The sequence below is a fragment of the Brugia malayi genome (genome assembly GCF_000002995.4).
Source record: "Brugia malayi strain FR3 genome assembly, contig: Bm_v4_Chr3_scaffold_001, whole genome shotgun sequence".
In the NCBI taxonomy this organism is placed as follows: Eukaryota; Metazoa; Nematoda; class Chromadorea; order Rhabditida; family Onchocercidae; genus Brugia; species Brugia malayi.
Window position 1 is genome coordinate 9871732 of NW_025062477.1, and position 15917 is coordinate 9887648.

General features: G+C 35.0%; 2 protein-coding genes across 4 annotated transcripts; one reads left to right on the top strand and one right to left on the bottom strand.

Annotated features, from left to right (window-relative positions):
* Positions 1-371: 371 nt before the first annotated feature.
* Bma-daf-16 (Uncharacterized protein) lies at positions 372-12355 on the top strand (the record flags this gene model as incomplete). Of its 3 annotated transcripts, XM_043080694.1 has the most annotated exons (11): positions 372-805; positions 4780-4872; positions 5018-5223; positions 5385-5458; positions 9723-9878; positions 10481-10591; positions 10778-10842; positions 11069-11225; positions 11388-11516; positions 11684-11808; positions 12085-12355. In XM_043080694.1, 11 exons carry the CDS (start codon positions 372-374, stop codon positions 12353-12355), a joined length of 1821 nt encoding a protein of 606 aa, XP_042936628.1. The 3 variants fall into 3 exon arrangements, with proteins under 3 accessions (XP_042936628.1, XP_042936629.1, XP_001901487.1); XM_043080695.1 differs by lacking the exon at positions 372-805 and having other exon boundaries at positions 4838-4872; XM_001901452.1 differs by lacking the exons at positions 372-805; positions 4780-4872; positions 5018-5223; positions 5385-5458 and adding an exon at positions 8082-9263.
* On the bottom strand, positions 7608-7805 carry Bm12971 (Uncharacterized protein; the record flags this gene model as incomplete). The annotated part of the gene is made up of 1 exon (XM_043080696.1): positions 7608-7805. One exon carries the CDS (start codon positions 7803-7805, stop codon positions 7608-7610), a length of 198 nt encoding a protein of 65 aa, XP_042936630.1.
* Positions 12356-15917: the final 3562 nt, after the last annotated feature.

Consider the following 15917-nt stretch of genomic DNA (forward strand, 5'->3'; position numbering starts at 1 on the left):
TTATAACTGAAATCTGGAGTAAGTTCGAAGTATGACTGCTTGGTATGGCTAGATTTGTTGATGCTTTTACTTGTATTAATTTATAGTTTTTTTGACTCGTTACGTTTCATTTCGTTCCTTCATGTTTCACAGTTCGAATTCTTCAGACTAAGCCTTAATTTCTTAATTTCATAACAGATTAAAGGCGCTGTGGCTACCTACAATTTCGTGCTGTAATTGGTCGATTATTTTTCCTTTTTTAAACATATCGAAGGGAATATTCAGATACCTTGTGTGTACTGTATTTCCTTGTGTTTCCCCTGCTGCCCGGATTTCACACTTTGTCGCTTCACGCTTGATTGCTGATCGGGTTGTGCTTTGGGCGGAAGAGAATGTTATCAGCATCTTCTGGTAATTGTGGTACTTCTGTGACAGTTACTAAAACTGCTGAAGACGCTATTACTCTTGGTGATTGCTATGTGGTAGCGTCGGATGTCATCCCAACAACAAGCTGTGGACGATTTGATGGTGATGATAACACTGGTGACAAAGATGGAGGGAGCAATGGTGGTGGGATTTGCGATGCTAAAAATGGTATCATACCTATGGATTCTATCCCATCATCATCTTCATCAACATCGTCATCATCTGGACTGGGGCCAGTTGGAGTCATACCAGTCGAAGCAGCTAATGCCGCTGGTAAAGAAGAGCTGGGGCCGGTTTCCAGGGATCGCTGTAATACTTGGCCAATGCGACGACCACAACTTGACATTAATGCCCAAACCAGTCCACTAATTCATGAACAAATTCCGGAAGAGGAAGCTGAGTAAGTTCATTATTATCATCACCTTCATAATTTTTTTACTACCTTTTCCTATTCCTATACTCTTGATTTCCATTATTTTTTTTCCTTACCCTGTGCGCAAGAAAACAGTTTCCTTTGGTAACCACTAATTAGTAATTTCAGTATTATTTTTGTTATCGGTATTGTTATTAGTATTGCAAACTAGTACTGTTCGTTATGATCGCTGTTATTATTTTTGCTACTACTGCTATTAATACTAGCTATTCATCATACTAATATCATTATCATTGTGAAGTGAATTAAGATGAAGTGCTTTTTTTTACATTTTTTTTTAGAACTTTTTTTTTCTGGAAATTAATTCCTTAAATTTTTTAATTTGTTTTTGCTTATTACCTCTCTTTGTTTTGTTATCAAATTATTTAGATACAAACTATTTACACATTAATAATTATTGCAATGTCGTAATTAGATTAATTGAATTTCACCAAATTTATGAGTAGTCACGCTTATGGTCACTAATTTTCACTTTTTTTTTCTCTATAGAATTTTCTCTCTAGATTTCGAAGAGTAAATTCGCTTTTTCATTAATGGCATTAAAGTAGAGGTATACATTATAGTAGTTATTGACGAGTGTGTAGATCGGTCGGCTCTTGTGATAACTGTTCAAGCTCTTTTAATATCAGGAACAAAAAATTAGTTGTGATATCTCTATTCATTTTCATCATTATAATGAGTTTTTTTATAGCTATGTTGAGATTTTTGTCTATCTCATTCACACGTTTAAATCTATTTTACTTTGCTATATATATATTGTAGGTAAATTGTTTGAGGCATACCTTCTTTTTAATAAAACTTAGCTAGTTTTGAGTAGTTTATTTCTACATTTTATGATTACCAGTTGATGGCATTACTTGCATTTTCTACAGCACATATTTTCAGTCGACTGTGTACTGTATATATTGTGCGGGAAAGTCATATTCGGCATGATAGCTGATATAATTTTATGCTCTCTATTGTTCTGTTCATATCGATTTTGCTTCATTCTGTTTTACAACAAGTAGGTTCCCATCAAATGGCATGAATTAAACACCATGTTTGACAGGTCCTTTTTTCATCAATCCTTTTCGACTGTTATGCTATCTTGACAGTGGTTATCAGAACTGTTATCTGTGCTTTTTGTATTGTGTGCATCGTCCTATCAAGCAATGATTACATTTATATGGTGTATACATACTTTTGTGATACACTAATGATTTATTATGAGTCTTTTCCAATTCAGTTTTTGTTTAATTCATTCTTTTGCTTGTGCTGAAATTTATTTCTTTTAAAGTATGAATATTACTCGAATCCTCTATTTCTTACACCGAACTACTAGGTCAAGCACAGTCGTAGTAGTAAGGCAATTCTTATATTTTTTGAGATAAATCTCTGGAAGACGGTGTAAAGTTAGTAACATAAAAAATAAATCAAATTTAACAGTGAATTACCAAAGTTGATGCTCACAGCATAAAATGAAAAATACTTTGGAAATAATTAACTGAGCACAATCTTAATGAAAGATTATATATGGAAAATGAAAAAGAATGAAATATGGGAAAATAAGAATAATAGTGATGTTCAGTGAAGTGATATCTCCCGTTTCGTTCTTTATTTCTTCCTCTTTATCATGTTTTAATTCATCTTCTGAAAAATTATCTTAGGTATCAGTTTTTTTTTTTTTAATTTCAGAGATAATTATTGGATATTTTGTCTTTGTATGATGAAGCTTTTGTTTAATAAATAACACATAGTTAGTTTAGCTAATGAAGTCATTCACTCTCAGTCGCTTCTTGTTTCAGATCTCCGAATCATGTGCGTTAGTTATAATACTTATCTGAGTACTATGTTATGCTTATTAGTTATCAAACTATGAGAGATTTTGTTATAAGAAATTCCAATACTTCACTTTTTTTTAGACTGTGCCAAATATTGTATCGCTTTATGAGTTACAAAAAAAAAATCGAGACCGGTGTACTACTTTTATATCTTCTTCATTTTGGATGGGCTATTTGAAATGGATTTAATTTTGATTAAAGCTCTATCAGTCAGTGAATTTCGTGTAGTGATCTGTAAAGGGAAAAAAGTAGGACTACCTCATCTTTACTCAGATTGCATTTCTGTCAAATACAGCACAGTTCATTTGTTCATGTGGATGTTTGTTTCTGTATTAGACAGTATGTAACTCAAGAACAGTGTCATGAAATGGTGTTGGTCGAAGATAACGGTAAAGTATCGAGGGAAATAGGGACGGAACGGTGGAGGAAGAAGGATCGGGTGGGAACGTTTTCTCAATAGTCTGACTTGGTATGTTCAAATTTCACTTTTTTCAGACAATGCCAGATGTTGTATCGTTTCATGAGTCACAAAAAAGTTTCCCGCTGTGCTACATTGTACGCTTTAGTACAGTAGAAAGATATAAATCCCTCACTTCATATTACAATCAATCACATATCCATCGACACCTACGTAGTACTAAACATTAGACAAAATGAACTACGATGTAGTTGACAGAAATGCAATATCGATAAGGTTGTGGGTGTTCCTTATTTTGCCATACAAAACTCATAAAATATTGGTATCAAAGCTGTAATTAAATCCATTAGGCAAAATTATATCTATTCTAAGTATATCTCATCGAATAACAAAAAATGGAGAAATATGAAATGATCAGTTGTTTTATATTTGGCAGGAAGACTGCAAATGAGCAAGTGTACAATGATAATTTTCTTTTTGTAACATTTCTTATTCCAGTATTCTTCAGTTTCCCTTGTTTCCCCTCCTTTCGTTTTCCACTGTTTTACAGTTACCGTTAGTTTTTTCATTAAGCCACATATGTTGGTTAAGGATAAGAAGTATTCGAATAAAAAAGTGTTTTCAGGCAATAAGTTCTCTTTTCCAATTTGTTTTTCAGTGTGATGAAATGGAAAGATACTTTAGTGTAACAAGGTGGACTATATCACTTCTTATTTCAATGAAACGGGGAGCTGTGTTTGCACTTACAAATTTCAATGTTTTTATATGAGCAATATGGGTCGATGGTGCTACATATATGGAAGTTTCTTTTCGCTCTAGTTTGAAAACCATATGCATAGCCTACTTCCGGTTTCAAACAAAAACATAAGATGTAACATATCAAATTCAAAAGAATCGGGTGATATCGATGTAGAAAACTCAGTTTTGTAACTGCCTATTATGGTTTATTTGATATCTTTACATTTTTGCCTTTCGTATTTTATATTTCTTGGTGTACTCATTGCGGTATCTCGTATTTTCTGCTTTTTTGCAGATCACTTTTTTTCGTTTTGAATTTTCGGTTTTGCTTTTTATTGTTGTGATTTTCTTTAAAACTTCATTGGTGATTGCAAGGATGGAGCTTTTCACGTCAATTGTGGACTGCTTTTCATCTTTATCTTACTTTTTCATTTCTATTAGTGTTCCGTTATCGTATTGTACCTTTTTTTTTTTTTATTTTGAGTAAAGGAATCCATATCGATCAGAATTTTTATATTTTTCCTAGTTTTTATATGTGTTCATTAGGTCTGGTAGTCGGAAGGAATAAGTAAGAAACTGGATAATTTTACTAATCGTTAAATTCTGATAGCTTTATGTACAGTTTGACGGTTTTCTGTTGTATACAAATATGGTTTTATGTAGAACTGCATGATTAATTATTTGATGTGCAAGCTTTCATAAGCGATGAATTCTGGTATTGTAGCATCGCTCCAGTTAATTATTTCCTTTAGATCTCATCCTAAGTTTTGTATCATCACAGTCTTAAATGATATTTAAAATGAGAACTCTGCAATCAACATGAACTGCATTGTTTCTGATAAACATAGTGTTTTTTGGACAGTAACAACTATTTTTTTTTTTTTTTTTGTACAAAGCTGAACGCCCTGTTTTCATATTGTTTTATTTTAGGATATGCTTTCAATTACAAATTTGAAAATTTGCAGCTTGTGTGATAGCGTAGAGAAATTGAGCAATGGTCGGTTGGGTTCAACAGCTGCGCTAATGGGTTCGCCGGAAAGTGGCTCCTTCTCACCGGGGTAATTCAGTTTTTTTTTTCCAAAAAAAAATAAATTCATTATTATGTAGGACATCATAAAACACCATGAATAAAATGTAATCATTTTCGTGTTCTTGTCTAAAGCTATCCTTCATTCCTGTGTTGAAAATAAGCTTAAATTATAGGATTTCATCACCAGTGCCATGTGGAGCAAACTCAGCTGGTCCTATCGGAGCATCCGGCACTCCATCCGATGCATCCGACTCGAGTGTTGCTACATCTAATAAGAAATCGACGACACGCCGAAATGCCTGGGGTAATATGTCGTATGCCGATCTCATCACACAGGCTATCGTTAGTTCACCTGAAAAGCGGCTAACTCTTTCTCAAGGTAATGGACTGGGCTTATTTCATTATTATAAGGCATATGCCTGTAAAGCTGTGTATTAATTACTGTGTTGTCACTGTTGTTGGATGGATATTGAAGCTCACTCAATTATGATGTATTTTTCAATTTTCTTATTTCGTTTCTCTGAGTTATCCCCTTTACAGTGTATGAATGGATGGTGCAGAATGTTCCGTACTTCAGAGATAAAGGCGATTCCAATAGTTCTGCCGGTTGGAAGGTTTGTCTTTGGTCATTATTTTTCTTTTTATGTTGCAGTTTACAATAGATTTCTTAAATTCTTTAATGTCGTTTCAAGATGATAAGAACATTTGGGAGTACACTTTCAAAAATGCTGATATATAATCTTGAAATTAGTCGTTCTGCGAGTATATAACATTGGTATATATACATATATATATATTTTTTTTTTTCGATGACTCGAAAAGTGAGATCTCATGTTTTAAATCAGTATTTCTGCTTACTCTTTCCTTTATCTGAAATTGCTTTTTGATTCCGAAACTGAAACTCGTTCAACCTTTAGCCTGTCGAAATTCATTTCCCATGGTTTGACGTTTAATCGATGATTTTTGATGTTTTATGGACGGACATGTAGCAGAAAATAACTAACATTAAATGCCTCCCTCCTCTCCACCATCATAACAACTGAAGTGATTGTGTCTCTCACATCAGCTCGTCCCCTATTGAGGGAATGAGAAAAGGAGAAGATGGGAGAGATGCGACATGAGAAATAGATTGGTATTGGTTTTCGTTTCGAACTTCAGGCTTTTTCGTAACAGAAATATCGAACAGAGAGGACCGGATATGCCATGGGGACGATTAACGATTAAGGAGTTTATTTTAGTGCACTTTTACTTACAATCTATTAGAATAAGCACATTTACACAGCTGAATGAAAGGATGGAATTATTGGTTGAAATAAGGTCATATCGATGTTGTTATTGATTCCATTTTTACAGAAACGTTATAGTTTAGCTAGGCCAAAATGTGGATCATAACTTTCAGAAGTAACTTCTTGTTGTATTAAATAGTTGCATCTTTGAAACGGTTCATCAGTTTGATGTATACTTTGAAGTAGAGATGGGATGTATTTCGGTACTGCTATTAATCAAATTGTTACAAAAATTATTACTAATCTGAGTGACACAGCAAGCTGCTACTACTTTGTGCAGTCATCACCTGAGAAAACGATGAGAAAAAACGGAGTCATAGAACCCGATCCAGTCCTTTGATATTTTAACATATACGAGGGGACACAAATGCAATTTTCGTTGGAACTGATTTTATTTATTATCAATAATACCAGCCCAGGAAGTAATAACAAGCTTGGAAAAATGTGACTACGGAATATTGCTAATGATTGTGAAAAGTTTCGAAATTTAATAAGGAAAGAGAAAGAAGAGATGTTTCTGAAAATTAGGAGAACAAATCTTGAAATCGTTTCGTTTTCAAATGCAAACAGAAAATGTAACTGACTTCTTTGAAACTAATAGGAGTAAGTATGCGTTCTTCGAATTATTGGTTATTCAGTGGGACGAAAGCTTTGGATGACCTCTGACAACCCTTCCCTTTACCTCCTCCAGCAATCGATAAGATGTTGCAACGATTTGCCGTTATCTTTAATGCTTGCAGCTTGTTTTCCTTTCTTTGATGTTTTCAGATAAACTTCATTGGTTCATCTGAACTGCGTCCTGCTTTTCTTTTTAATCAAAAATTAAGAACTGAACATAGTGACTGATTACAATGCAGAAAAAATTCTGATATTAAATTAAGTTTGGTAAAGCTTTAGAGGGCGATGAAGTGCTGAAAATGTACCTCCACTGTCATTGTTTTCAGTATTAACTTTAATTACACATGCAAGTGTGATCACAGACGGATTTGACTTAATCAGATTTGGCATACTATAGGATTCGTGTGTTCTGTAGACTGCTAGAAATTTTCTAATGGCCTAGGTGTTAATAGGGCCAAAGAAGTAATGATTGATTGACCATTCTCTAGCAGTGTAATTCCTCAACTGTTGCAGTTCGACGACTGTGTTTACAAGTTCCAAGCGATATAAATGAACAGACTTCTTTGAATACCTTTCAAAAGTTCATTTGTCCCTCTCTATCATTCATATTCATTCATTATTCGCTCTCCATTTAGTGCCTTAATATCACCAACATACCTTTACAAGGTCTAATTTTTCCTCACTCCCCCTTCATCATTTCTTTCGCTTTTTTGGATATTTGCCTCTGTCTTCTTCTCTGAACTCTTCGCCAATGAATATCACAAAATTGTTTTTCCTCTTTTGCTCCATTTCTCTCCGCTGTTTTGCTAGTTGGACATACGAAGAAGAGAGGCTGCTCTAGTGAGAATTGGAGGGAGGTCTATCGGACATAAGAAGAAGGGTCAACGGACCAGGACTCGACCAAAGGGTAGAAGAGTTGCTGTACATCACCGAGTGACCAGCGGATCGTCCCGCTGGGCATACCCTTATTCATCAGCAGCATCTCGACCAGAACGCTAACCGTTATCGAGCGGCCGAAGGTCACTCTACCTATCGGTGCACTTTCTCCATCATACATTCTAAATTTTCGCTTTTTATTGATGTGGTCTGTGATGGATTCCGTTCTCCTTTCGGATTTCGGATTTCGCTGAAATAATCGTTCCTTTTATCATTTATATTCTAGCAGTGGACATTGCTGCCATACGAACGACAACTTATTTTGCTGCTGGCAACTTCTGTTATTATTACTGTGATAAGCATCACGTCTAAAAACAAAACTTTCTATACTGTTTCCTTTTATTGTATAGGCTTCTCGGGATTACTTCGTTTATAATTTGTCTTCGAAGGAAGTGCAATGGAAGCAAGAGATTCAGAGTTGAACCTGGATGATTACGCTGAATTTGAACGACGTGGGCGCTCATATACTTGGCCCGAACGTCAGCTAATTCATCTTGAATTGGGTACCGTTACGATTGGGGCGACAGATCCAGGCCTGTCATCAGAAGGATATACATCCGATCTGCTGTCCCATGAATCTAGCACAAATATCAGTACTACATCTAGCATAAGTTTAACTGAGGCATTAAAATCGAATCTTAGCTTGATTCCAGAACGGAACTGCACCCAAGCGTTAGAAACAACCTCAAAAATAGGCTTGAGCAGAGGAAAACAAAATACCGTCTTGTACTCGAAGAAAGTTCCATTCCGGACACAGAGTGACATGCGGCTTTCAGTCAGTGAGATGGACAACATGAAACCGAATGCTGCAGCATCTTATCCAAGTTTATCCCATTTTTCAGATGCTTTGCCAACTCTATTACTATCATCGTCAGCACAAACTCAGTCTCAATTAGTATCACATTCCAACCTTAGCGCCAATCAAAACAATGTTCCATCAAATGGTTGCGCACAATCCTCCGTTTTAAAGTTGGCTTCAGCAGCAGCGGACACATCAGGATTGATCACTCTGACTAGTTCAGGTGAAAACCTGTCAGACAGTCCGATCTCCTCACCAACACATCTCATTATTGATGGTTCAGTCCAAAATTTAACTATGGCGTCTGTTGATCTACAAGCAGTACCCAACTCAGGTTCACAATTAGCGGACAACCATCGCATGGCTATCATTAAGTCTTTGACATCTTCAGATGCTCTCAGCAGTACTGCTTGTTCATCATCTAATACCTCAAGGAGCTGTACTAAGGGATTAACACCTACTGTCGCAGATTTGGATGTTACCCTGCCGTACTTCTGTGCACGTACAAATACTGTCGATGAGTTGGTTGAGAATGATCCGGAAAATCCTGAAGAGCAAAGGCCGGTTAAGAGAAAACGGGTCCGGAAAAGATTGAATGGTCTTATTAGTATAAAGAAACCAAATCCTTGGGGTGCGGAGAGTTACTCAGACTTGATCGCTAAAGCGTTGAAGAGTACTTTTGATGGTCGAATGAGACTGAACGAAATTTACAACTGGTTCGCTTCCAATGTACCATATTTTGGTAATCGTACAAGTCAGGAGCAATCAGCAGGGTGGAAGGTAGAGCTTTCTTTAATTTCAAGTCTTTTAGTTTGATAGTGTTAAAGTCTGTCTTGTTATTTGATTGCGGTTGTCATGATTTCTGTTATTCAGTGTTTTCTGAATTCATAATTCCTATCCAATTTGTTGCTATTTCCTAATTTTTTTTTTGAAGACTTTTTTATCCTAGAAATCTTCATGTAAAAAATCTGGTTGTTGAGCTATAGAAATAGCAATGATATCTTACCCATCGTTCTCTTTGTTTAGTATGTAGTGAGCGAGGCCTTCGAATGAAAAATTTAATTTACACAGCTTATTTACATTTCTGCGTCGTAATCTCACTTGTTTTTTTATAAGAAAAATTTGAAAGTAATGTCCAACAATTTTGTGTTTTACAGCTCTATGTTTCAAATGGCAAATAATTCAAATTTTCATAATAAAAGAGTGAAGTATCAATGATATTTATCATGGTCTTTTCAGAATTCAATTCGGCATAACCTTTCATTACATAGTCGGTTTATGCGGATACAAAATGAAGGTGCTGGAAAGAGTTCTTGGTGGGTGATCAATCCAGATGCGAAACCAGGTAGGAACCCGCGAAGGCAGCGATCTGCAACATTGGAGACAACTACAAAAGTATGCTTTATAGTTTTCACTTTTATTAAGCTAATTTTTTTTTTTTCTTTTCTTTTGGGTGGGTGGGAGAAAGGAGGATGGGAAGAACTTCTTTGTCAGTTCAGTCTTATGGGTGGAAAAGTGTGACATAATGTTGCCTTATGTGTAGTGATGAATTGTGTAGGCTTTTTACATCCTGTAGACACATGTGTTTGATTGTTTATAGGAATTTTCTATTCGGCAAATTTAGGCTTTCACTTGGTACAAGTGACAAAAGTTAGATTTTTCATGACGACGAATATAATATGCATTAACGATAGGAAAAAAGGAAAGAAATAGAAAAAGCAGTCTTTTGTGCTAATCTTTTGTGAGAACTTGATACATCAACAATACAGTGTTCGAAATGAATAAAACAAAGTATTCCGCAGTGAGGGATTTTCACTAATTTCTCGTTAATCGCCACATCTAATTAAATTTTATCGTAAAAAATTGTTCTTCAGCAGTGATATTTAACAGATATCGAACGAGATTGTTTTAATTTAAAGTTTTGTCCCTAAAATTTGGTGATAACTATTGTTGCTTCAAATTTGATTTTTGCAAATTATAACAAATCCGCAGTTAAGGTAGCGATGGACAAGAAACGACGAGGTGCACGTAAGAAGGTGATGGAAATGCGCGCAGGTGCTGGAGGTGGTACTTTACATAGCGCTGGTAGTTCGATTGTTGGTTCGCAGGTAGCGTTAGTTATCGAAATTATGGAAACTTACATTTATTAATTTTAAGAAAGAGATGTGGAATTTGCATGCAACAGTTTTGCGACTACGCTTCTTAGCTAAAAAATATTCTAACAGAGCTGGAGAAATTCTTTACCGTGACAGAAATTTCAAAAGTTGTGAAGAAATGATATCTTGCTTTTTCAGACGTCGGTACTGAGCCGTGAGTTATATACTGGTGAAGAAGATTCATCGAATTTTGAACCTTTCCGGTTAATATTATCACCTTCACTTTTCATTCTTTGAATACATTCTTTGGATTTTTTCTAACAAAATGTTTATATTTCTCTATTTTATCCTCTCTTTGGGAGGATGTGCTAACTTTTGGACGCGGAAGAATATCGTTAAAGTTTCACCATCTTTAAATATTGCCATTTATCAATGCAGATTTTGTCTTTCGGGAAAAAGATGTTGATGGTAAAACTTGAATCATTTCAGTTCTCGTACTCAGTCGAATCTTTCATTGTCCGGTTCATCATCACGAGTATCGCCATCGATGATAGAGAATTACGAGAATTTCGATAGTTTTGATTTTCCGCCTTTTGTGGAGGCTGCTAGTGCCATGCCTCACGATATCCTGGACCGCACTAATGAAGTAATTTTAATGCATAGTTTTTTGTATTTGCTTGACTATTTTTGTCACAGTTTCATATATTATTCACAAAATTGCAAGGACAGTGAAACCTTAAATACCAGCATATGTTGAGCCAACACAGAGATAAAATAGTCGTAGTTATTCGATTTTATCATTTTGCAGATGAATTTAAATCAGAGCGATAGTCCCGCATTTCACAGGCCTATGGCTAATCCAATGCTGAATGGTACCAGTGCACCAACTTCCTCCAACCTAATCGCACACATTAAAACTGAGCCGTCATCCAGCAGGGTATTACATTTTTTCTTCTGGGTGAATAAGTTCATAGCAATGGACATTAGTAATTTTTTTTTGCTTTCATACTTTTCTGTCTCTCCGCTTTACGTATTTCTTTAGTTCAATACATAGTAAATTCTGTATTAATACAGAATTGTTCATTCTGACGTAAGCTATTTTAGACCGAAAATAGTGTTCAACCACCACCATCTTACCATGAACTGGATGTTGTACGGGGTGTTCAAAACATCCAGAATCCGTTGTTGCGAACACATCTTATACAAAATAGGATACCGAATCAACAAGGGTAGGTGATTTCCGTCAACTAGATTAGATTTATTTTTTCAAGAGTTCCTTTGAATATATTCTTTCTATATTCATGGGTTTTACATTATTACAAATCATATAATAACTAGAATTATTCTGCCGAAAAACACTGAAATTAAAAGAAAACCGAAATTTTGATATTTTTCGACATTTATTAGTTTTCAGCTTTGAGAAGGAATAAAGTGGTACTTGGTAACTATGTTAAACTAATCTGAAATAAACTGGTTCATTGTCTTCGAATTAGTTGTTCTTTTAGGGTACCATACAACGGTAGCTACTCGTCCGGAAGCGGTAGTGTCGCCTCATCAAATTGGATGCACTCAAATGTGGTCCCTGTCAGTGTTCATCCTTCAATAAGCTGTGCTGCACAGCAGTCATTCAGTGGTAACACAGCAGCTTTACCCATGGATTTGGAAAACCTGGCACTTCCTGATCAACCGCTGATGGAAGTGGAAAACATGGAAGCAGTCATTCGTCATGAATTGTCTCAATCTGCTGGTAGTCAGCTTAGTTTCGACAATATTTAGGTTTTCAGATGGGAATAGATGAGATTCTATGGTTTTGTCACCACTTTGCCGCAGTTACTTGCGTTCTCGAATAGTGTTCATTTCCCTGTCGTAATTCTGAAATATAAGTTGAAGAGACTTGGAAAGTGTCGTTTTTGATTCTTGTACTTAGCTCAATCGATACGACCAGTATAAAAAATTCAAAAAATTAATTCTTATTCTGTCATAAGCCTCGTGCATTTGGTCCAAATTGTTCAGAAATGTAATTCATGATTATTAAGCTTTAAATCAGGATGTATATTTACAGTGTCTGGTTACTCCTTATTTTAATGGCTTTTCTTCATTGAAATCTTGTATTTGAATCACAGATGTTGTTGAAAAGTATCAACTTGATGGAACCAACTTTCTTTTTTGATGAGAAAGTGAACACTAGAATGAAACGTAGGTTTTTTTTATTAATAGGAGGGACGAAAGATCCTTTATTTACTCATCTTTTCCTCTTTGTTTACTCATATAAAACGGGTGATGAGCTGCACAACGTGAATACATATTTTAGTAACGTGCATGCATACTTTAGTTGCTAAAAGGAATGTTTGCTATTCTTCTTGGAAAGGTTGAATGCTGTCACAGCAAAGAGCAATAGAACCATGGTGATAAGACGTTTTACGAACATTTCTGAATGTCATCATGGTTTTTCTTCTTTCATGTTCGCGCATCTGCACTGCAACAGGTTTTTGCAATTAACTGCACATTGCAGCAATGTGCACAGAAAAGAAAATGGTACATTGTAGTCATTATTGTGTTGTTTTTGGGGACTCTTATCCTGTTTTCAGTTCATTTCGCGCATTGCAAATACCTCAATTTTGACCTTTTTTCTCATGGGATCATTTCTTAGTACACAATGTGAAGCGATATCATGTTTTTTGTTTGTATAGATTAGAAATTGAATTTTCCTGGCACAGAAGCAAGATTTCGATTGTACTAATGTAATCTGCATAGTTACATCAAGCGATTCTTTCAAAGACCGTAAATATTTTACTTTTTTGATTTCACTTAAACATGGATTTTTTTTAAGCCCATCTCTTCAATCGTTTGTCCTAAGGAAGATTGGTCGAAGATTCCCTCTGTATGTACTTCGTGGCCGTTCATGTTCTGAAAATTTTTTCTTCTGAAAATTTATATGGTGCCAGAAGAATTTTTTTTCTTTCAAATAATGTGCAAAATTTAGGAAAACTCGTTACATGTAAAAAGAAGGAATTTAATAATTCACTTGCCAGATTTATTTTAATGTCCATTACACATAGAACATGCTGTTCATTTCGTGTTTCAATCATTCTTTAAAAAGTTCACATGCCAGGGAACTGTCGTTGCGAATTCATTCTCAAGATCAGAGTATAGCTCTAACTCTAGAACTAAGTTTATATGTGTGGTATAAGATTTGCTGTGAAAGCTTGTTCTTCAGTGCTCTTCTAATTGCATTTTTATGATTATTTTCATGGCTCTTGGGTTATTTGAAGAAAGTACTAAGAGCAGTCGAAGGTAGTAACGTCATTAGCAGTTCTTAGATGAAAATTGTAGAATCTGGACTGTGATAATCTACAAAAGTGATAATGAAGATAATTCTGAGATTACTTCGTGATGACTCTTTCCTGAGGCAGTGCTATTACGGATCTTTCCTACACAATTTTTTTAGAAACTCGTTAAGCTATTTTTATATTTCCTTGACATTGTGTTATAAAAATACTCTACCTCGTAATTTGTTTTCTCTGTCGATTAGTTTTAGAAATAATCGTTTTCTGTAATAGACAAGAGGTGAATAACTTCATTTTTTTTTTTCAGTTTGCTTTTGCTTGTACTGTGTTCATTTTTGACGTCGTTCATGCTCTACCTGGTACTACCTGCTCTGAGGTTTTTTCTTAATTGTTTGTTATTGATGCTGCAATTCAGGAAAATTCTGGCTTCTTGAACGAATGGGAGGTTTAATTACTTCCTCGAAAATAGAAATATGAGGAAGTGAAAAAGAAAAACAATGACGTCGGTTTTTGAATGGAAAGTTTCAATGAAAAGAGGGCACCGTAGTAAAATTTTATTTCCTGGTTTGATATGATTCAACATTCTGCGGTTGATGTGCTTATCAACTGAGAAGACACAGCTCTTACAACAGGATTTTTAAATGTTTCTTCTTTATGCTGCAACTTCCAGCTATTTTTTTTTAATAGGAATTCGAATGCGGGAATTTTTCATTTTATATTTTCTTTTAATTTTTTCTTAGCTTTGGCTTTTTTCATGAGTTCCTCGCTTTTCCATTTTTTGCCTGCTGGATTCATTGCCGCGATACGGAATATGTGCATATTTGTTGTTAAGATGTTTTGTTTTGTATGTTTTTTCTGAATTTTACCACTTTCATAGGTTTGGAGACCGATGCGAAATAGCTACTGAAAAAAAATGCATGTGAAAGATAAGGATAAACGCATTAGGATTATCCCGCCCTTCAGTTCATTGCTTTTGATTTTGGAACTTTGATGTAAGTTATATGCAGATAGTAGTTAGCGCAATCGTGTCAGTCGTAAAGCAGAGTTAGACCACTGTCTAATTCTCTCTATTTGCAAAAATTCCTTTCTTGAGCACTTTTTAGCCATTGTTCATTTGAAACATAAAGTGTTCTTCATAAACATTTTTTGCGAGGGAAAATCTGTAATTTTTATGGTCAGTTGTTCTTTTGATGATTCTTCTAGTTTTCACCATATGTACGTCTATTTTAATTTTGCTTCTCTTCAAAATGTTTAATAAAATGGTTGAAAAAGTGTAGCTTGGCAGTTTTCATAACATCTCGAATTAGTATTCAGCCATCGAAACTGCTTGGCTTTCTATTGCATTTCTCATACCTGCTAGACATTTCTATACTTGGTAAGTTAGGATTTGAAGAAATCATTTGTGATAGCTGAGTCACATTTCGTTAGAAGAAATTGTAATTTTAATAGACACTGGTTAATAAATAACACAAGCGTAAAGATAGATAGGAATATTCGTCCCTACTCAAACTGATCACATTCCATCTAACCATTCGGAATATTCTTAGTACATAAGGATTATTTTTTTTAGGATCTGTTAAACATATGATTGCTTAATGTAAAAATTTTCCATAGTCGACTAATAAATGACCACTTACTGAGATAAATTGATCACTGAAATTGTACAACTCTATTTCAGAAGTGTTTTCTTCGCAAGCATCTTTATTTAAAGTTTTGTGTTCCCTGCAAGAGGGTTTCGCTCAAGATTGTGTTGGTTTAGATCATTTAGCCGGAGACCATACGAAATGGAATAGATGAAAACTTTATTTCTTGCCATGAAACATTTTCCAAACAAACTAAGTTTTGAAGAACTGTTCGAGAATTCACTGGCAGACATGTTATCATGAATGAAAAGACAGTGGATGCTGATTTTTCGAATAAAGCAGAAGCTTGGTCTTTCATCTTTATTGAATTAAAATGTCTTCCGAGTTGTGCTGTCAGTGTGGATTCTGCCGTTAGCCACAGACGTCAACTAATGTGTTTGTTATTCTAAAACAGAGTTGTCAGTAAAA